The sequence below is a fragment of the Lynx canadensis genome, chromosome B1, assembly GCF_007474595.2.
Source record: "Lynx canadensis isolate LIC74 chromosome B1, mLynCan4.pri.v2, whole genome shotgun sequence".
NCBI lineage: Eukaryota > Metazoa > Chordata > Mammalia > Carnivora > Felidae > Lynx > Lynx canadensis.
In genome coordinates this window covers 70,535,661-70,559,817 of record NC_044306.2, presented here as the reverse complement: position 1 = coordinate 70,559,817, position 24,157 = coordinate 70,535,661, and the positions used below count along the sequence as shown (strand labels likewise).

Sequence of the window (24,157 nt, the reverse complement as noted above, 5' to 3'; positions counted from 1 at the left end):
ACAAAGGAGGTCAAAATTTTGTATTTATTACAAAAAATAATTAGGAATAATGATATTGTATTTTTCAATAGAAACAATAGAAGTCAGAGGAACAATGTCCTCAGATTATAAAAGTTTGAGCTTAAAATTCTGTACTTAGCCAAAATACTAATCAAGTGTCAGAGCAAAATAAAGATATTTTGACGGGCGCCTGGGTGGCGCAGTCGGTTAAGCGTCTGACTTCAGCTCAGGTCACGATCTCGCGGTCCGTGAGTTCGAGCCCCGCGTCAGGCTCTGGGCTGATGGCTCAGAGCCTGGAGCCCGTTTCAGATTCTGTGTCTCCCTCTTTCTCTGCCCCTCCCCTGTTCATGCTCTGTCTCTCTCTGTCTCAAAAATAAATAAACGTTAAAAAAAAAAAAATTTAAAGATATTTTGAGACATTCAGTGTCTCAAAAAACTTACCTCCAGTGTGTCTCAGGAAACTATTGAGGGCTCCGAAAGAAGGGAATAAAACATGAAAGAATAGTAATCAAGGCAGCCAGATTCGGAACTAGTCAGAAACATGGTGAAGGGACACTCCAGGGTATTGTTGCAGAGAAGACGGAAAGAGGAGCCAGTTCAGATCACAGCGTTTAAGAAGTTCTCCTGTAAATTAAATATTCAGAAAAAAAAAAAAAAAAAGAGAAGCAGATTACTTGATATGTTTGAATATGTTATTTAGAAAAGGAAAGATTTACTTGTATAAACATGAAAAGTTCCCATGGAACAACTGGAAAAAACTAAAGATAGGTATATAGAAAACTATAGTAAGTAGTGAAAACTGTAGTAGTGAAAAACTGAAGCAATTATTAATGTGAGAATGAAATACCTTTCATGAAGGAAAATGCAGCCTCAGCACATTATCTGGCTTTGCTCTGAATAACAGAATTGCAAATATGAAAAGCACGAATGTGAAATGGATGAGGAGGTAAATGTGGATGAATTGCATACGCATCTGACATAAGCAAAAACTCAATAAAAAATATCAAAAATGGATAAATTAAGAAAGCATATGTGGGGACGCCTGGGTGGCTCAGTCGGTTAAGCCTCCGACTTTGGCTCAGGTCACTATCTCATGGTTTGTGGGCTCGAGCCCCGCGTGGGGCTCTGTGCTGACAGCTCAGAGCCTGGAGCCTGCTTCACATTTGGTCTCCCTCTCTTCCTGCCCCTCCTCGTGCTCTGTCTCTATCTCTCTCTCATAAAAATAAAAAAAAAAAATTATAATTAAAGAAAAAAAAGAGAGCATATGTGTCATGCAGAAATATGGAGATAAATATATGAAAAACAAAAATTATTGAAATTGATTGTTTTGAAGCAGCTTAATTGAAACAGGGTTGGGCAGAGCAGAGAATCAGCAACTTTTGTTATGTATTTTTTTGCACTGTTTGCATTATTTTGATAAAAAGAAAAAACAAAATCATGAACCAATAACAAAGTAGTTATCCTTCTTTACACAAATATATTAAAATATACTTTCTTAATATCAATAACAAAGACAAGATTCTCCTATATTTTGGATTCAGGGATAATTTCAATCCTTATGCACAATAATAAGGAGTAAATGTATGAGGTGAAAAAGTTAATAATTGTGATTTGTTAAAATTGTGATTTCATCTTGTGATTTCATCTTTGAGAGAATACTCTCAAATTGAGATAGAATTTATGACAGCACAAAATTTGAAATCAATGGAAGTACCACATAATAATAGTTTTAATAATGACTGAATTCATTCTAATAATGCAAGAGATTGATTTTTAAAATTTAATACATTTTATAAAAAATTAAGTTCCATACTTAATATGAAATTGTTTGACTGTTCTCAAATAATGACTAGTCATTTAGTACCCTCCATTCTTATTTTAAAGGTGTCTTATCACCTGAGAGAATGAACAATTTTAATAAGAATAACTTGCTCACAATGGTGTAGCTCCCAGAGAACTAGCTTTACGTTATTAAGTATCTGTAACCATGTGGTAGTGCTCTGTTGTAGAATCAATAAATAAAACCCGTCCTTATCCATGGAAGATTTCTCAATAAAATGGAGAACTTTTATGTGAGTACAACCAATAAACATTCATTGATTAAGGACCTACTGTGATTACAAGATGATAGTAGGTATTGGTGCCGAGTACTGGCTGATAGATGCATGAAACATTTCCTATAAGCTTTTGATCTCGTGTGCTCTTTGACATCTGTAAAACCTCAATGTATAGGTTATTTTGTAAATGTTCTCTCTGATTCCTAATGGAAAGCCTGACACGTGTTCTATGTCTAGGGCTTTACTGATGGAGACCTATTAAAAATTCAGTTTGGAGGTGCAAACGTCTCTGGATTTCAGATAGTGGACTATGATGATTCCCTGGTATCTAAATTTATAGAAAGATGGTCAACGCTGGAAGAAAAAGAATACCCTGGAGCACACACGACTACAATTAAGGTATGTATCTACCTACCAATATGTACATCTACCTCTGTGTCTATGTATTTATATATCTGTATCTGTATCTGCATCTGTATCTGTCTATATCTAACTGCTAGCAAGTAGCCTGTTCTCTGCAACACTCTAGGAAGATAAAAATCTGTTTGTTCTAGTACTTATAAAAAATGCAATGCTTCATGCAACCAAACAGAGAATCTTTGAATTCTAAATGCAGTGCACTGTTCTGTTGGGAGCACTACCCAGATTCATCTTTTATTCTCCCCATGGAGACTTTACTTGTTTATTCAGTGTATTTTATTATGTGTCCACCTGCATACATATATTTACCTCCAAATATTAAATGTCTCTGCTGTTGATAGGAAGGTTTGTTTGTTGTTGTTGTTGTTGTTGTTGTTTCTTTTTTGGTCACCTTATTGAGAGCAGAGACAAGAGTGGATCAAAGAAAGAGTAAGTGGAATGAGATGATCACATTCTTTATGCAACTAGATTTTTGAAAATTAAGAGCTTCAGAACATAATGCAAAGTATTTCAAAGGCATAATGATTTTGTTTGCTTGTTTGTATATTAAGCAGATTGTGTATCAACCAGTCAGGGACAGTATTATTTCATTTGCTCTCACAGTTATGTTTATACATCAGAGAGAGGTTTTCTTGTTGTTTTCTGCACATAATGGAAAAAAAAAAACAGATATGGATGTTTGGCTTTAAATTTGGGTCTGGCTGTGAGACTGGTCCTACGTAAGGATTGAAATTCTCTACTTTGGGGTATATAAATGGATCCTGTTAATTTTAAGTTAAATTCCAGACAGCATCTCATAGAATGTTAAAGAATAACCCAGAGTTCATTTTTTTTTTTTCTCAAAACTGTGCGGCTTCTTGTTTAGTGACTTTGACTCATACTCCACATTCACACTGCTTATAACAATATTGTGGGCTTGTGGGAGTGCCGTCATATAGCAAGGCTGATGAGAAGGAAAATGGACACCTAGTCTTTTCATTGATGTCAGGGTACATCTACACCTGTGCTCAGTAAAAGTCTGACTGCTGACCCTTGTTCTGTGGAATTGCAGGTTTCTACCCATTCCAAGATGGTGCCTTTTTAGCTGTCAGATGAACATTGCATGTGGCATTCATCCCCAAATAGAACTAACATGCTCCTTTTGAATACTCTGGTAGTCATCATGTTCCTCCACTGCTGCCTATTGTAAGGAGGATGAGAGCAAAATGAGATGATTATTGTCCCAAGGAAGTTGTATCATTATGGAAGTTCATGGGTCATGCATCAAAATACAAGGCAAACTTGGGGTATGAGACATCTTTGACAATGCACTCTATTAACAATCTTGCCAGATTCTAGCTCCAGATTTTGCTCTGTTGGAAGCTTGCTCCCTTCCTGCTGTAGCATTTCCCCCTGTAGTGCCTTTCTTTCAGCTGCTTCTGCCAAGTTTCAGAGAGATCGTGATGGCCCTTTGGTGTGCAAACAGCATACATAGGGTTATAAGTTTAAAAAAATGTAGGTTCTGATTCAGTGTTTGACCCCAGTTAAAGATTCAACACCATTTACAAAGACAGCACAGCTTTGGAAACAAAGGCTTCCGTAGGAGACACATTTTTTACAGCCTTTGAAGCTTGATAAAAATTAGTCTGTGCAACCAAATGGCTTTGGGTAGGAGTTCATCTCAACACAGACATATTGCTCATTTACTAAAGCACCAGGGACTGAATTAAAGAAAAAAAAAAAAGCTCTTTGATAATCTGTAATCTAATGGAGGAGACTAACATGTCAATAAGCAAATACGATAAAGGATGATGCATATAAAATATGCCATCTCCCTGCATACGATTAGGACAATATGGGGGAAGGGATGTGAAGGAGGGCCTTCCGAAGATGGGGCATCTGAGCAGGGATGTGCCTGGAGAAAAGGGTGTGCCTGTGTGAAGGAGCCTGTACACTGACTCAGAAGTGACCCAAGGGCATGACTGAGTCAGGAAACTGTACTTGTTTGTTTCTTTGTTTGTTTGTTTGTTTTTCCACTGTAGGAATTTAAAATATTTGGATTGGGTGGGAGAGGGACATATTGTGGGAGTTGTCAAGAGATAAGCCTCTTCAACTGTCAACAGAGGTAAAAGGTAGGAATTAGAAAACAGGGCTTTCAAGATTTTTTCTGCTTCCATGGGCAGAAGAAAGGAAGAAAGGCCATATAGGGCATGATATAGCATTTTCTAATACAAACAAGTAGCATATTTTCAATATATGATCTGTTTAAGGAAGGAGAGTAAAAATATTTCCCAATGAGATTATTTATTTTTATGTTGTCTTTGGGTCATTGTACCAGGTACATTGCCTGATCATTTAAATCACATTTTATTATTACTACAATAAAAATTTAAATTATAGGCATAAAAATCTGCAAAAATGCAATTCATTACATAAAATTCTCACTATGGCTAGGCTTTGGAAATAATATTGCAAATTATAAGAGTATTAAGTAAATCATTGTTTTAAAGTCTTAGTCTTCTCCAAAAGTTAATGAAACTTCCATAGTTTCTTAATTAAAATCATTCTTATTTGATGAATAAAAGTAAAATATAAATGTTTCAATATCAACACATGTCAATAACTATGAAATATAAATTACAAATGTTAAATTTCTTCATTCTTATATTCTGTACAAAAAATAACTCTAGAGTCATGGCACTGAGATTTTAAATCTGGCTCACCAATTCACTAATTTCAGGCAACACTCATTCATTCATTTATTCATTTATCAATTCGTTTATCCACTCAATACTTATTTATTGAGTTTTTACTCTGCAGACTGGCACTGTTCTAGGTGTCAGAGAAATGACAAAGTTCTAGTCTTTGGGGATTTATAGTCTTCAGACTAGAAACTAGCAATTGCCTTTTAGCAAGGATGGAAATTGTCTTAATGACATCCCAAAGTCAATATATTCTAAACTAAACTTTTGATTTCCCACTGCTTCTCCCTCTTCAGCACCTGCAAACTTCCTTCAACAATCTTTCTACCTCATGTGATGACAACTCCATGTTTTCAGTTGTTACTTGACCAAGAACTTGGAAATGGCCTTGACTCCTCTCTTTTCCCTGCAGTCCACATCCAATCGTTCAGGAAATCCTATAGGCTCTGCTGTACTTCTTAACCCCTCTTCTGTAACCACCCTAAATCAATCACCATCGTCTCTCTGCGAGGATTATTGCAATGGTCTCCTAGACTGGTTCCCTGATTCCACATTTGCCCTTATCTTTCATGTTTGTGGTCCTTTTAAAACATAAATTAACATTATCACTGTGCTGCTTTAAGCCCTCCAATAGCCCTCTGTTTCACATGGGGTAAAAGCCAAAGTTATCTCTTTGAGGCCCTAAATACTCTGTCTCCCAGTCACAAGTGACTCATCTCTTGGCATTCTCCCCCTTGCTCATGCAGCCTCAGCTACATTAGCCTTTTTGGTGTTTCTTAAGCACGGAAGGCACTTAGGGTCTTTGTGCTGGCTATTTCCTCTTCTGGACTGTTCTCCCCTAAATATCTGCATGGCTAAGCCTACGTCACTCTTCAGATCTTTGTTCAAATGCTATCTTCTCAAGGAAGGAAGTGGCAGGCTTTCTCTTTAAAATTGCAATCTTGGGGCACCTGGGTGGCTCAGTCAGTTAAGCATCATACTCTTAATTTCAGCTCAGGTCATGATCTCACAGTCATAAGATAGAGCACCACATCAGGCTCCCTGTTGAGCATGGAAACTGCTTGGGATTCTCTCTCTCTCTGCCGCTCCCCTGCTCATCTCCCTCTCTCTCTCAAAAATAAATAAATAAACATTTAAGAAATAAATAAGTAAAATTGCAATCTCTTCATCCATCAGGGTATGTCCATTGCTAGCTTTCCCTGCTCTAGTTTTTGTCATGATTACCTTCTAGTATACTGCTTTCATAATTAATATATTCATTACATTGTTCATTGTCTGTCTACTCCAACTTGAAAGTAAGTGCCACGGGGGCAGGGATTTCTTTGTTGTTTGTTTACTGATATATTCCAAGCTCCTAGAATGAGGCCTGGCACATAGCTGCTATTTAACAAAGGCTTTAGAGGAAATCAAAGATACTGTAGTAGTACCCATAATAAGCTGGTCTACTCCAAGGTCTGAAGTAAGAAAAGGCTTTTTTGAGGAAGCAGTAGTGAATTCAACACTTGAAAGGATGGTAGGGATTAAGAGAGAAAGGACAGTGGCTCCCCACAGAGAAATAGGATATGTAAGGTTCCAGGGCACAGAAAATGTAAATATTTCCATAAGGCCAGAGTCTGGACAGAGGTGTTTTGAGGGAATTCAGACAAATACTTCTTTAGAAATATGTGTTAGCCAGGGGTGCCTGAGTGGCTCAGTCAGTTGAGCGTCCTACTTCAGCTCATGTCATGATCTCACAGTTCGTGGGTTCAAGCCCTGTATTAGGGTCTGCGCTGACAGTGCAGAGCCTTCTTGGAATTCATTCTCTCTCTCTCTCTCTCTCTCTCTCTCTCTCTCTCTCTCTCTCCCCCTCTCTCTGCCCCTCCCCCACTCATACTTTCTCTCTTTCTCAAAATAAATAAATAAACTTAAAAAATAAAAGAGAAATATGTATGATCTAGATTTTGTGTGCCCTGTAGATTTACGAAGGAAGTTTTTATCCTATTCAGAGAGCAATAGGGAACAACCAGAGGAGAATGAATATCATGTTTTGATACAAGAAGATTACTGACTACACTACCTGGGTGACAACAGGTTGTAGCCTGTGTATGTGATGGTCCGGTAAGCTTTTAGGAAGATATCATAAACAATCCAGGGAATTCTGAAATGTGGTCATAGCATAAAGATGGAGGTAAATCAATGGACTTGTTACAATTGGCAATTCTTTCAGATCTTCTTATTTGCAAAATAAATGATTATTGCAAGACTCATGATGATTCTTCTATTATATAGGAATATAAATTCAGTTGAGAGATATTTGTGGGTTAAAAACAAGACTCTGAAAGGCAGTCTGTATCTTTTGTATCTTACTGGCCCCAAATCTCATACACTAGTTTGCACACAGTAGACACATAGATATTTATTGAAATGAAGACTAATGAAATGAAAAATGTAAATTCTGGAAATAACAAATCACTAAGAAAGGAAAAAAAGTAGTTATCGTCCTTATGAAATTTGGTTAAAATTTCTGCTCTGGCATTTGTTATGTCCCTTATTCAGCCCTGGCAGAAAAGTAGTGTTACTTTATTGGTGAAATGTAGAATGACTGTAGTCATCAGACATGAAGCTTCTCGATTTAAATGGGACAATTCAAGTGAGCATTTTGCTTTCCATAAAAAACGTTCCAGAAGAGGCAGATAATGAAGATGATTTGCCACTATCTCAAAAATAATTTATAAATACTTCTATTTTTAGATAGGTTTTCAGTATTTTCAGTGTCTTCAACAACTTGCCAGATTACAACTACCCATTCTATCTTGTCACATCGACAATTTGAACCTTAGTTCAATTTTTGTGTCCGTAATGTTCTGCTGATGTTAAGGAATTCAACAATAATACGTGACTGACATTTTTGTGGCACTTTAAATAATGACTTTCCCACCAGAATCTCATTTTCCTCAGGAAACGACTGAAAGCACAGACCCAAACTTTTTTAATTGCTGTCCTAAGAGAGTTATTAGGCCTGTCTGAAAATAGCATCATCTTTTTCAGTTTTGTAATTAGCACCGTGCATTATATAGTACCCTGGTGACTTAATAGAATTAATTCTGCTTCTTGAACATTTTAACTGACCAAAACCACTGCTAACACGTCGGTGTCCCCTACTCCTACTATTATTTTGCCACACAACATCCTAGAGGTTTGACATGTTTAGTTCCTTATATTGTAGATTTAATTGATTGACTGATTTTTTTTGTCTTTTTATTTTATTTTAGTTATTTATTTTTTAATATAATTTATTGTCAAGTTAGCTAACATACAGTGTATACACTGTGCTCTTGGTTTTGGGGGTGGATTCCCATGATTCATCACTTACATAACAACACCCAGTGCTCATCCCAGCAAGTGCCTCCTCAATGCCCATCACCCATTTTCCCCTCTCCACCGTCCTCCCATGGACCCTCAGTTTGTTCTCTGTATTTAGGAGTCTCTTATGGTTTGCCTCCCTCTCTGTTTGAAACTATTTTTTCCCCTTCTCTTCCCCTATGGTATTCTGTTAATGTTTATAGCAGTGCTTTCAACAATAGCCAAATTATGGCAAGAGTCTAAATGTCCATCAACTGGTGAATGGATAAAAAAGATGTGATACACACACACACATACACACACACACACACACACACACACACACAGACAATGGAATGTATGCAATTGGCAAAGAGAAAGAATGAAATCATGCCATTTGCAGCAATCTGGATGAAACTGGAAGGTATTATGCTGAGTGAAATAAGTCAGTCAGAGGATAGATATTATATATTTTCACTCATATGTGGATCTTGAGAAACTTAACAGAAGACCATGGGGGAAGGGAAGAGGGGAAATATAGTTACAATTAGAGAGGGAGGGAGGCAAACACAAGACACTCTTAAATACAGAGAACAAACTGAGGGTGGATGTGGGGGTGGGGGAGAGGGGAAAATGGGTGATGGGCATTGAGGAGGGCACTTGGGATGAGTAGTGGATGTTGTATGTAAGCCAATTTGACAAATTATATTTTAAAAAAGTTTCTCAAGTTCCACATATGAGTGAAAACATATGATATCTGTCTTTCTCTGACTGACTTATTTCACTTACCATAATACCCTCCAGTTCCATCCACGTTGTTGCAAGTGGCAGGATTTCATTCTTTCTCATTTCCAAGTAGTATTCCATTGTGTGTGTGTGTGTGTGTGTGTGTGTGTGTATATATATATATATATATATATATATATATATATATATATATGTATATATCTCACATCTTCTTTATCCATTCATCAGATGATGGACATTTGGGCTCTTTCCATAATTTGGCTATTGTTGAAAGCACTGCTATAAACATTGGGGTACATGTGCCCCTATGAATCAGCACTCCTATATCCTTTGGATAAATTCCTAGTAGTGCTGTTGCTGGGTCGTAGGGTAGTTCTATTTTTAATTTTTTAAGGAACCTCCACACTTTTCCAGGGGGGCTGCACCAGTTTGCATTTCCACCAACAGTGCAAGAGGGTTCCCATTTCACCACATCCTCACCAGCATCTGTTGTTTCCTGAGTTCTTAATTTTAGCCACTCTGACCAGTGTGAGGTGGTATCTCAGTGTGGTTTTTATTTGTATTTCCCTGATGAGGAGTGATGATGAGCATCTTTTCATGTTAGCCATGTTCAGTTAGCCATTTGAGTTGTCTTCTTTGGAAAAGTATCTATTCATGTCTTCTGTCCATTTCTTCACTGGATTATTTGTTTTTCAGGTGTTGAGTGTGGTAAGTTCTTTATAGATTTTGGATACTAACCCTTTATCTGATATGTCATTTGCAAATATCTTCTCACATTCTGTCATTTACCTTTTAGTTCTGTTGATGGTTTCCTTTGCAGTGCAGAAGCTTTTTATCTTGATGAGGTCCCAATAGTTCATTTTTGCTTTTATTTCCCCTGCTTTCAGAGATGTGTCAAGCAAGAAATTGCTGCAGCTGAGGTCAAAGAGGTTGTTGGCTGTTTTCTCCCCAAGGTTTTGATGGTTTCCTTTGTCACATTTAGGTCTTTCACCCATTTTAAGTTTATTTTTGGGTGTTGTGTAAGAAACTTGTCCAGTTTTATTCTTCTGCATGTTGCTATCCAGAGACTGTTTTTTTTGTTTGTTTGTTTTTGTTTTTGCTGTTTTGTTTTTTCCATAGAATACTTTCCTGCTTTGTCAAAGATTAGTTGGCCATACATGTCTCGGTCCAATTCTGTGTTATCTATTCTATTCCATTGGTCTCTGTGTCTGTTTTTGCCAATACTATACTGTCTTGATCATTACAGCTTTGTAGTAGAGGCTAAAGTCTGGGATGGTGCTGCGTCCCACTTTGGTTTCCTTATTCAACATTACTTTGGCTATTTAGGGTCTTTTGTGGTTCCATACAAATTTTAGGATTGTTTGTTCTAGCTTTGAGAAGAATGCCGTTGCAATTTTGATTGAGATTGCATTGAATGTGTAGATTGCTTTGGGTGGTATTGACATTTTAACAATATCTCTTCTTCCAATCCATGAGCATGGAATGTTTTTCAATTTCTTTGTGTCTTCTCCAATTTCTTTCATAAGTTTTCTATAGTTTTCAGCATACAGTTCTTTTACATCTTTGGTTAGGTTTATTCCTAAGTATTCCTAAGTATTCCCGGTGCAATTGTAAATAGCATCGATTTCTTGATTTTTCTTTCTGTTGCTTCATTATTGGTATATAGAAATGCAACCCATTTCTGTACATTGATTTTATGTCCTGTGACTTTGCTGAATTCATGTGCCATTTCTAGCAGCTTTTTGGTGGTCTTTTGGGTTTTCCATGTAGATTATCATGTCATCTATGAAAAGTGAAAGTTTGATTTCTTTGCCAATTTGGATGCCTTTTATTTCATTTTGTTGTCTGATTGCTGAGGCTAGGACTTCCCCAAAGCCAGAAGAAGAGAATTAATAAAGATTAGGGCAGAAATAAACAATATAGAATCCAAAAAAAAACAAAAAACAGTTGAACAGAGCAATGAATCTTAAAGCTGTTTTTTCTGAAAAAATAAACAAAATTGAAAACCCCCTAGCCAGACTTCTCAAAAAGAAAAGAGAGAGAACCCAAATAGATAAAATCATAATTGAAAGAGGAGAGATCACAACCCACACAACAGAAATACAAACAATTATTAGAGAATACTATGAAAAATTATATGCCAACAAACTGGACAACCTGGAAGAAATGGACAAATTCCTAGAGACCCACACACTACCAAAACTCAAACAGAAAGAAATATAAAATTTGAACAGACCCATAACCAGCAAAGAAATTGAGTCAGTTATCAAAAATCTCCCAACAAATAAGAGTCCTGGGCCAGATGGCCTCCCAGGGGAATTCTACCAGACATTTAAAGCAGAGTTAATACCAATCTTTCTCAAGCTGTTCCAAAAAATAGAAATGGAAGGAAAGCTTCCGGACTCATTCTATGAAGCCAGTATTACCTTGATTCCCAAACCAGTCAGAGACCCCACTAAAAAGGAGAACTACAGACCAATATCACTGATGAACATGGATGCAAAAATTCTCAACAAGATACTAGCAAGTTGAATTCAACAGTATATTAAAAGAATTATTCACCATGATCAAGTGGGACTCATTCCTGGGCTGCAGGGCTGGTTCAGTATTTGCAAATCAATCAATGTGATACATCACATTAATAGAAGAAGGGATAAGAACCATATGATCCTGTCAATAGATGCAGAAAAAGGATTTGACAAAATACAGCATCTTTTTTAATAAAAACCCTCAATAAATTTGGGATAGAAGGACATACCTTCACATCATAAAAGCCATATATGAAAAGCCTACAGTTAATATCACCCTCAATGGAGAAAAACTGAGAGCTTGCTGAGATCAGGAACACAATAGGGATGTCTACTCTCACCACTATTGATTAATTGATTTTTAAAATTTATTAATTTACTTTAATTTTTGAGAGAGACAGAGACAGTGTGAGCAGGGGAGGAGTGGAGAAAGAGAGAGAGAATCCTAAGCTGATAGCACAGAGCCCGATTTGGATCTGGAACTCAGGAAGCCATGAGATCATGGCCTGAGGCAAAACAAGAGCCAGAGGTTTAACTGACTGAACCATCCAGGCACCACTTTATAGTCTGTGGTTTAAAAAGTGTGTATATGGCTGAAGTAACCCCTTAAATTAAAATTTTGATATGGATATTTTATAAACAATGATTGAAAAATAATACATTGCACTATTCAAATGTATATTATGGCATTAAATCATGTTACTTTGTAAATGTGTATTACAGGATTAAAAAGGCACTACTACTATATAATAATAAGTCCCAATATCTGGGTTCATCTCATTTCCACTGTCCTTCATCTGTAAAGGGAATAAATTTAGGTGATCTCAGCTCAGATTCCTCTAATGCCATGATTATGTGAAGTGCTGATTAGGCATGCAGTAAAACACACATGAACAGTTCTAATTTTTGCTGAATCTGTGACATCTCAAATGGTTCCTTTGTCTCTCGAAAATTGTAGTGACTTGCAAGCAGTCATCTCTGAACTCCAGGAATTGAAATCAAATCCTAAATAACCTTGGAACATATCTGTTTTCTTCTTACTGGATTATAGAAGATAAGGAACTTTCACACTGTTAGAAGATTCCTAGGAAGTGGGGAGACTCAGGGAGGAATTTATGCAACCAACAAAGTAAGAGATCTGCCTCTTAGTCTCTTCCAACTGATGGGTGAATCAAAACCAGCTTTTTTTCCATCTTGACGAACCTAATTAGTTTTATCTGAAAATCTGGGTTCTTAAGTGAATGCAAAGTTTTAGAAGATTAAAAGTTTTGGTCATTAAGCAAGACTTTCAGTCAGAGTCAGTAGCCCAACTGGATAATTTAGGTAAAAAATATGTAGTTTTTTAATGTATTCCTTTCACATGAAAAATCTTTCTTCATGGTGGACTAAAAATTATTTTTATTATTCAGGAAGAATAATAAGGGATGTTAATTTTGATTTCTTACCAATGGAGTTGGCTTTTTCACCCGTGGAAATGTGATACAGCCAGTGTGCTTACTAAAGATGTTGACTATTTTTAAATTTTGTAATTAAGATTTAACTTTTTTAGAGCAGTTTAAGGTTCACACTAAAATTGAGCAGAAAATGCTGAGAATTTCCATATACCTCTGCCCCCAGACCTGCATAGCCAACTCCAATATCAAGTTCACTCACCAGAGTGATTCATTTGTTAGAATTGATGACCCTGCTTTGATATATCATAGTTGCCCATAGTCCATAGTTTACATTATGGTTCATCTTAGTGTGTACATTCTGTGGGTTGGCACAAATGTGTAATAACATGCTTCCATCATTATAGTTTCATAGTGAATATTTTCACTGCTCTGAAAATCTTCTGTGCTCTATTTATCTCTCCTCGCACTCCTGGCAAACACTGATCTTTCACTGTCTCCATAGTTTTGCCTTTTCTAGAATGTCATATAGTTGGATTCATACAGTATACTGCCTTTTTAGATTGGCTTTTTTTACTTAGTAATGTACATCCGAGTTTCTTCCATGTCTTTTCATGGCTTGATAGCTCACTCATTTTTAGCACGGATAATATTCCATTGTCTGCATGTACCACAATTTATTCATCCAAACATTTACCGAAGGATATCCTGGTAGCTTCAAATTTTGGCAATTATGAATAAAGCTACCGTGAATATCTATGCGCTGGTTTTTGAGTGGAAATATGGTTTAGACTCCTTTGGGTAAATACCAAGTAGTGCAATAGCTGGATCATATGGTAAGAGTATGTTTAGTTTTGTAAGAGACTGCTAAACTGTCTCCCAACGTGGCTGTACCATTTTGCGTTCTCACCAGCAACAAATGAGCATTCCTGCTGCTTCACTGATGCTGGGTTTCTGTGATGATATCATAACTTTATGCAATAAAGTTTCAAAGGGTACGTGTTCAACAAGTTTTACATAGCCTTATCACAGACAGCTCTGGAAAAGTCCAGAGTGCAATTAAATTTGAAATTAATGCAAATGAATAAACTTAAGTTTATAATATATCTCCTAATACTGTTCATTTTTTTATGGCTCTAGGTGATTCTTGGTCATTGCCCAGAATATATAAACAAACAAATAGAAAGACTCTCTCAAGTTTTTCTTATAGGTTTACTTACTTTTCTTAGAGCTCATCATTTTTGACCATTTTGATAACTTTGTAAAATGAAGAAATTGAGAGGTATATTATAAAATTCTTTAGGGAAATATCATTTGGTGTATAATAACTGTAATCAAATAAGGGATGCCACTTAAAAATGAGTATATAAAATTTTTCAGGCCATAAAACTTTTAACAGCCCAAAGTATGTTACACAAAACATTATTTTTATGGAAAATAATTGGTGTTAAGGAAATTTTTTAAATGGTAATTTATTTGGACAATGAATGTTCTTCAGACAAAGCTAAACTGGGATTGTCACTGCAGGATTTCTCAGGGCTTTTAATACGCCAATGTGAGAATAATTTTCTGAACTTATTGAATCATAGACTCTTTTGTAGCTTAGGATAGTGGTTTTCAAAACATGAAAACAAGCTAGTTTTATACCCGGACAGATAGTAATACAAGGAAAAAAGAAAGCAAACACACTGGTTCATAACTTGTATTTTTTAGCTCATTTTATAATTCACCTGGCTTCTCATTTCCTATAACTCTACTCACTTGATGTGGTGTTTGCCAAACAAGGGGACCCACTGTCCCAGTGTGCTTGATACTGAGGAGTTTCCTGGGATTGCAGACTTTCTGCTTAAAATGGGGATACTATCACCAAACCAGGCTGGTTGAACACCGTCATTGCTCCAGAAACACAGAGATCTGAATTCAAACTCCACCTGCCTTATTTGTGACCCTGGGAAAAATATAACATGTTAACTTGAAATCTTCATCTCTAAAACCGAAATAAAAATATTTGTTGCATCGACTTTTTAAAAAGGACTTGCTAGGAAACCACTCAGCTCAGGTTTGGCATGTAGAGAACTAAGTCGACATGAATTCTTTCTCCCTCATGAGCTTTTCCAATACTACTATGACATAAGAGAGACATTGCTTTCCTTATTTCATTGGTAAGAAACCTTGGACACTCTTACTTTTCTTAACTTGCCCAAAACAACTGAGTAGTAAATGATAAAATCAGGACTTAGGCTCTGTCTTCTGATGTTCCATTCAATGCTTTCTAAACTATATACAATCCAATTTCAAATGTCAAGGAAAATTTCAAAAATGACCATTCATAGCAAGGTTTCTAATACTTTCATTATACCTAAAGCCTAGTACTTTTTCTTGGAATAATTGTTTTGTTTGTTTTAGCACAGTGCAGATAACATGTTTCGGAGGAGGTGCTATCATAATAATGACCCATAAAATGTTATATTATAGCCTATTTATCCTTTTTGTATGTTCATTGAATTCTAAATGTACATAGAACTTTTTATTCCCTCTTTTTCGACTGTCAGAAAACCGTTTTCTGGTCCCAGTGATTATGGTAATGTATTATTGAATAATGTCTGATGACTATTGGGCATAACAAACATGTTTAAAATGTGTATTTCATTTTATATTTGAAAAATAAGTCTCAATAAATCTAATTTAAAATGGAATAAAAAGTGCATTTGGAAAATGGACCATAAAAACGTTTCCCAGATTTCTTCTTTAAAGTGTGGATATGATGCAATTGTGATATGAGTGCTGCAAAACATAATGGCCCCCACTGAATTATAAATTTCCAACTCAGCTGAGGGATTTCACAGAACATAAACACCGGGGCAGAGATGATGCATTTGTTTTCAAGGAAGGAGATAGTTACATTGGCATCATGTTCCCTTCAAATTAATTTGCACCTAGTTTAGTGAATGGTAGAATAAAACTGAAATATCTAACAATCCAATCAAAAATATGAATATATTTGTTTAGAAAAATAAACGAGCCACATATGTGGCACATAAACAAAAAGGAACTCTGGAGACAGTGTCTGTTTATTTTCTCTCAGTCCAGAATTGTGTTTCTATGATTGTGACTTTTAATTAAGAATAATAGGCTGGAAACTTGATTAAATTTGAACATTTGAAAAAGGTTGAAAGGATTTTCTCTTCTTAGTATGCTCATGCTCTGAATCATAATTGTAACATGCTGCACAGACCTAAATGCTTTTAGTTCATTCAACCTAATATTATTTTTTAATGTAGTTCACCAACATCTATAGACCTCTAAAGCATTTAGCAGATGACTTTATAGATTTCTCATAGTAATGTGAGCAAGCTGACTCAAAGAAGATTTTGGCTTTTAACTATTATCGTAACTTTTTAATAGACGTTGCAATACTTCTTTTTTTACACATCCGATTTATTCAATTTAGCTCTGTTTCCTATTCAGTGACCTAGACTTTATTTTAAGAATCACACTGTCAATGAACTAACTGATGTAGAAGAAGGCAAATTAATCATTTTTTTTTTCCTCTAGGAGAATAGAAACAAACATATATGTATGCCAGATAAATTCTGGTGTATTATCTTATTTCTCCAGGTCTTTGCTTAAGTAGATATGATATAAAACAGTGCCTTTGATATAATACAGGTTTTCTTAAAAGAGTCCATGAATATTCTAGAACACTTGGAAAAGAAATACAATAATATGTTTCCTATTATTATAATCATTTTGCTTATTTTTCTTTCCCTTATTTGTTGAAGGTATATTACTATTTTTTAATCACTCTCATTTATCAATGAAGGGTTTTTAAACAATTTAGTTGTAGTAATATTTTCACTAATTTTATAATTGACATTCATATTGTTATATAACCTTCATTAGTGTCACTTTTTAATGGCTGCATAATACTTTCTTAAGGCAGAAAGTATAGTATTAAACTTCCTCTACTGTCAGAAATTTAGGTGGATTCTAAATCTAGTTGGACCTCTTACATACTATATATAATTCCTATATATAGGATATATATAAAATAAAATATATATATACTATATATAATAAATAAAATATATACATACTATATATAATTCCTATATATAGGATATATATAAAATAAAATATAATTCCTATATATAGGATATATATAAAATAAAATATAATTCCTATATATAGGATATATATAAAATAAAATATATATATAAAATTCCTCACCTGTACAGTTTGAAGAAAAAGGTTGCAGATTTTTGGAAAAAATGGTGATGGGTTTTATTTAGATCTGTATAGCTGATCAGATATTTGTAAGAAACTCAAGTACAAGCATCCAGAAGATCATCTAAATATGTAAAGGACTCACAGATAGGCCTGCAATGACATTGTTTAACAGGTATCACATGAGAAGAAATAAGTAAGAAAACCTAGAGGTAAATATGAATATCTTATTATAGTTTATAGCACTCAGTCACAGAGCACATGGCCTCCAAACCATTTTCTCTTTTTCTTCTTCCTACCAACTTTCCCATTAAGTTTGACTCATTTGTATGATCAAATGAAAACAATTCACCTAAACTAATTCACACAAAGATTGAATGACTGATAACCTCACACTGCCATTTTCTCATTTAAAAAAATGGAGGCTCAAGAAATTTCTGGATGCGTGAAGGCGATGATTCATATGACATAAACTATTTTTCATTTGCCTTATTGTAATATCTCTCATTTAAAAGGATAAACCACACAGACATCTATCCACCATCAGACCAATTTATAACACTATAATAGGTAGATAGCAGTTATCTATTTATATAATCTTTTCACTGGACTGGAAGAGAATATGAGTCCTATAAAGAGTCCCAGGGTCCATGTCAAGATCTCTGAACTCCTTGCCTGAATTCTTTCCTTCCTTCTAAATCTTTATAATAGATGTCACAGAGAATGTGTGCTCTTGGCAGTTTTACGGTTGAAAGATAAAAGTTTTCTGTCTTATGGCTTCTATTTTTTCAGCGACATGTAAGGCAAGATGCATAGCTGTGGATATTAGAGAAGAGAAGGTATAAAATAATAATTTTGAGAGTGGAGGAACTAATTTACTAAAGAAGTGAGGGGGATTACTTGGAAATACTAAGTACCCATTTGGGATTTGTGGTCAAGAATTTTTGTATCTCAAATTCAGTATGATACTGCGTTTTTTACCCAGATTCACTATACTTTTGTTACTTACAGATTGAAAAATACTTAATAGCAGAAATTTCCTCAGCATTCATTAAAGCTGTTGTGTTAAAATATGGTTTGTCATTAACAATAGTAGCGTGATACATTTGATAGATGGAGGTATATATACATGCATCAAGTAATACTGATCTAGCCACTGACAATGCTTAGCACAATTAATACCTTTATTTTTTCCATTTGGCCCCCAGCTCCTGTAATAATACTACTGTCCTACTGGGATCTGAATACCATAAGTTTGGAACCAATCTTACCATAAACTGTTGAGGCATGAAGGGGACGTAGAAATTATGAAATTTGGTGGTTCTATTTGATTACCATAATCACTGAGGGGATCTTAAAAACAAACATTGCAAAGACTATTGCAGATCTATGGGAGCATCACTGAGGTAGAATTAGACACTTAAACTAATCAGTATTCTTTCCCTATTGTCAAATGTACCTTTCGTTAGTGGTAGGATATTTATTTGTTAATTCGATCATTTCCTATATCCCCAAATCAGGCCATAGAGTGATGCTCTAAAAAGAAATTCGTTAGGAAAGAAAAGACACAATTCTGAAAGTTGTCACCTGAAATAACTGAGACGTTAACATAACGGGAGATACTTACGGTCAAGAACACACTCTATAGTCCCAATATTCCGTATTACCTCTATTAGATTCTTAGACTTCTAGATGCAGGAATGGTTTCTAAGTTCTTGGACTGTGAACTGGTATTGTATGGTGGCCGGCTGCAGTCTCGATGGCCAGTGTGCAGTGAACCTTGGAATTTTTTTCCCATTCTAATGAAGTGTGTGTGATGCTTTTCAGTATACTTCTGCTCTGACCTACGACGCTGTTCAAGTGATGACTGAAGCTTTCCGCAACCTACGGAAGCAGAGAATTGAAATCTCCCGAAGGGGAAACGCGGGAGACTGTCTGGCAAACCCAGCAGTCCCCTGGGGACAAGGCGTAGAAATAGAAAGGGCCCTCAAACAGGTTAGTCACTCAAAATGATTATGAATGTGAGTTAACAACGAACACTGTAGTTTTCTACTACATTAGTCTCCTTGTTATGTGTAATATAAAGTGAAGAGTATTTCCTGGCTGCACAAAGGTAGGTTGAAGAGTGAAAAACAACCTTATAAATGTAGTTTTCTCGACTGGAGCCCAGTGAGAGTAATCTGTACCCCGTTTGTATCTTTGCTTGAAGTAAATTGATAACTGTGATGCTTTCCCATTTCCTCATTAGGTTCAGGTTGAAGGTCTCTCAGGAAATATAAAGTTTGACCAGAATGGAAAAAGAATAAACTATACAATTAACATCATGGAACTCAAAACTAATGGGCCCCGGAAGGTAAATCATTAGGGATCTAAAGGCAGTTTTCTCTCTGTGAGGAGGTGAGTTAATTACCCATCACCTCTTCTTCCGAAGAGTCCTGGAAAAGTGTATTCACGTAGGTAGAGTTTAACTACTTCCAGAAACAGATGTATTTTAAAATGTTTTGTTTCCTAAATATAATCAATTCCTTTCTGGTAAGTAACACTGAAATGTAATCTTTAAACAACTGTGAATGGAACTCTTTATATGTATTTTTTTCTATCAAGGTATAAGAAGTTTAATGAGAAGAGAAAGAGCTATCGCTGACAGTTTATGGTTCAGAAGACAAAACATAGCTGGTGCAAATATGCGTTAACGTTTTAGCTCAACACCTTCCTTTTAACTGTTATGGATACAGTGTCATTGCTTGGATTTTATTTCTATTTCTATACGATCACTCCCAAACAGATTACCCTGGGAAAATATGAGAAGCGAACATGAAGAAACAAGCTGTTTTTAAGAATTGTTTTTGTTTCATTGTTTATATAAGCCCTATTTCTATCAGAGTCACATATATCAAAGACACATGTCTGTTTAGAAGAAGCCTAGTTAATGTAGATGTAATTTTGGATGCAGACATGAGTTTGAAATTATTAAATTCTTGGCTAATAGAAAGATCACTTATCCATGTGCCTTTCTGTAACCTTTTTCAGATTGGATACTGGAGTGAAGTAGACAAAATGGTTGTTACCCTTACTGAGCTCCCCTCTGGAAACGATACCTCTGGGCTCGAGAATAAGACTGTTGTTGTCACTACAATTTTGGTAATTAGCTACAGATGCCTATGCTTTACTTTAGTTTTTCTTATGGAAAACATCTGCCAACTAGAATTGCTGTTTGCATTTGAGGATAACTAATGCAGTGCTGCTTTGGCACCATTTTAATCACGTATAGCATATTTACTCTGTCAAAAGGACTACACAGGCATTAAGTAAAGCATTCAAAATATTTCCTATCCTCTTCAATACTGAAATTTAGCTTGACGGGTAATTCATACAGTGGTGCATCACTAAGTGTGAACGACTCGGGAAAGTCTTGAAGAGCGTTCCTTGTATTTCCTCAAGTGCTTTACCTTTCACTTCCCATGCAGTTGTGGGTACATTCTCTTTTTACATTTGTTACATGGTCTAGTAGCAGTGTCAATATCTTTTTCTTTATAATATAAGATGAAATTCTTAAAGATAAAGATGATCTCCCTTTTTTTAAACCCCCAAACTCAACACAGTCGTTAGCACACAGCCAGTGCTGAATGAATGAGACAAAACTGAACTGAATCTTGAACATCTAGGCTTTGGATAGATGGAAGGAAGATGTAGATCCTCGTGACAAGCTGTTGGTGAAATGAAATGGAGGAAATGGGGTTCACTAATAGTACATGGTTTTATGACAAAACAGTTGTATTTTGTTTTATTAAGCAGTGATATAGTAAACTTGTGGGATTCATTATTCTGACAATATTGAGAAGAAAAACATAGATAGGTTAATAAAATAAGAGATCTGGATAAAAACATTGGCATTTGGAAATATATTATTAATAAGGGTAAGGAAGCTAGACATTTGAGGGATTTTGCCTTAATCATGCCATTGAGAGGAACTGTATCACTGAGCCCCCAAATATGCTTGGTGCCACTTTCCAGGGGAGGATATTGGGCTATTGTGAATCATTTTCATACCTCCTTTTTCTTATGTTTACAGGGGGAAGCTGCTCTCTATCCTTGTAATATTATTCTAGGATAGAATATCTCCTAGATGAAGTGAGACATGAAATGTCAGAGGGTGGCATCAGCACATGACCATGCCAGTGATTGTTTTAGTCTGTGCATCACTGACCATGAGCCTCATTTCCCCATGAACCTCACCCCTGAAGAAACAGTACACAGAGTTTTGGGTGAATGCTGTTTCTTGAGGACAGCATAACCTTAACGTAAGAGCATGGTGGATCCAGAGTTGAGTAAAACAGATGTTGAGCAGCATAATTCCCCTCTAAGCTCTAGGAGTTAACAAGCATGACAAGGGGACAAGCCAACAGTTTGTGCTTTTGAGTTCTTATTTACTTTTGTATGGCTAGGTACAAACCATATTAATAAACTATAACGGTAGATGTTTGATAACCTTTTTCCAAAAGTATCACGCTTAAATATTTTTCACTAATATTGTCCGCCATTTATATTCTACAATTTCTCTGGCTAACAGGTAATAATTAAACCACAAGACTTGATTCAGTGAGAGTAGTTACACAGCTATTTTTATCAATGAAAGCACTGTCTTTCCATATAGGAATCTCCATATGTTATGATGAAGAAAAATCATGAAATGCTTGAAGGCAATGAGCGTTATGAGGGCTACTGTGTTGACTTGGCTGCAGAAATCGCCAAACATTGTGGGTTCAAGTACAAGTTGACAATTGTTGGGGATGGCAAGTATGGGGCCAGGGATGCTGACACGAAAATTTGGAATGGGATGGTTGGAGAACTTGTATATGGGGTAAGTATAGCTCTTCTCCCAAATAAAGTCATTCAAGTGAACTTTTGTTGACAGAATGCCTCCCTTCCCTGCAAAGTGCCTATATCTGAGGTTGTTGGTTTCCCACATTACTTAAGAATATTATTCTATTTCCTTGTGAACATCTGAAGATTAAGGATGAAGTCAGAAGCACACACGCACACTAAATGAGACAGGCCTTCTATCTGTCTTGAGGCCTATGGGCCATATGCATTGTTCAGAGGTAGCAAAGGCATAGACGCAGTGTAGGGGTGTAATTATAAAAATCAAGTCAGACGGGTGTACTGTGTATTTATAAAAAGGAGGGATATTTGGAGAACAGATTGGTTTTTTGTTTTTTGCTTATTCTTTACTGGGACATTACCAGGGAAATAATTATTGACATTTCCCTTATTTCCTTTCCTTCCCTTTTGATCCAATACTGTAAGCATGATTCCTTTTTGACCATGACTCCAGGTACTATTACTTTCATTTGTTTCCCTTACAGAAAGCTGACATTGCAATTGCTCCATTAACTATTACCCTTGTGAGAGAAGAGGTGATTGACTTCTCAAAGCCCTTTATGAGCCTCGGGATATCTATCATGATCAAGAAGCCTCAGAAGTCCAAACCAGGAGTGTTTTCATTTCTTGATCCTTTAGCCTATGAGATCTGGATGTGCATTGTTTTTGCCTACATTGGGGTCAGTGTAGTTTTATTCCTGGTCAGCAGATTTAGCCCCTACGAGTGGCACACTGAGGAGTTTGAAGATGGAAGAGAAACACAAAGTAGTGAATCAACTAATGAATTTGGGATTTTTAATAGTCTCTGGTTTTCCTTGGGTGCCTTTATGCAGCAAGGATGCGATATTTCGCCAAGGTTGGTCACTCACCTGCTTCAACTTTGTGCATTTTAGGTCTCAAGTGGATATTCATGGTGTTTATGAATTCACTTAAAGAAGTAAACAGCTGCCGACTACCTGTCCAAGCAGTTTGAGACTCTTAAGGACAGGCTTTTACCATCGGCATAAGCCTGTGAAATATTTGAGCAATGTTCTTTGAATGTTGAGCATATATTTCCTGGTGAAATTGTACACACCATGGAGAGGCTATAAAATGCATAAGGTTCCTATCATTCCATGCCTTCTTGGAGGGGTACCGTGTTTTTGCTGCATATTCTCATTTTACAGTCATCTGTGTGTTGATCCACAGACCTGTATATGGGAAAATGGGCAACATTACTTATTAACTACAAAAACAAAAACTTGTTTACAAAACTTCATTGGCACACATCCCATCTCTTTTATTTTCCCATTATTAGCTCATGCAAATGGTATCATAAAGGTATTATAAAATTTGTTTTTTTTTTAAGGTTAGGTCATTGGATTAAAGGGAATATACAATAACATATTTCCTAAGTATATAGAAATACATGGCTGAGTAATAATGATGATTGATTCATTACAAAGGCTTGTGCCATAATGAATAGTAATTCACACACATAATGGAATAAATTTATGCACCTTTAGTCTCATTATGATATATTAATTCCTGCATTAGAATCCCTAAATATAACAAATATGTCACAAAATACATTTTGCCTTCGTTCATGTGACATACATGAATAAGAATGATAGCCATATCTGGTGCTTAAGAAGAATAAATTATACTTTTTCTAATGTGATTCTTTTCACATTTAAAGCCAAATTTATTTATCTTCTGGCACATTTTAATCCAGGTTTGATTACCCTCCTTTGATTCTATGGGATATTTTAATGACTAGTAAAAGGGGTGACTTTTCTAATGCTATTTCATTATATTGTTAGTTTTTGAGCACTTTGGAGATAAGTGATTAATTTGAGAAAACTATGTGAGAAACTCAAAATATATGTACCTTCTTGCAGTCTTTTTTTGTATATTCCACACAG

The 24,157-nt window shown here is 35.7% G+C and overlaps 1 protein-coding gene across 3 annotated transcripts in view; it reads left to right on the top strand.

Moving 5' to 3' along the window:
• Positions 1–24,157, top strand: part of GRIA2 (glutamate ionotropic receptor AMPA type subunit 2) — a 165,813-nt gene that overhangs the window by 108,125 nt on the left and 33,531 nt on the right. For all 3 annotated transcript variants that reach the window (XM_030312849.1, XM_030312850.1, XM_030312851.1), the window contains exons 6-11: positions 2,295–2,456; positions 19,200–19,367; positions 19,621–19,725; positions 20,403–20,513; positions 22,027–22,233; positions 22,739–23,109. In XM_030312849.1, coding sequence (XP_030168709.1) covers positions 2,295–2,456; positions 19,200–19,367; positions 19,621–19,725; positions 20,403–20,513; positions 22,027–22,233; positions 22,739–23,109 — 1,124 coding nt within the window. The remainder of the gene's footprint in view (positions 1–2,294; positions 2,457–19,199; positions 19,368–19,620; positions 19,726–20,402; positions 20,514–22,026; positions 22,234–22,738; positions 23,110–24,157) is intronic.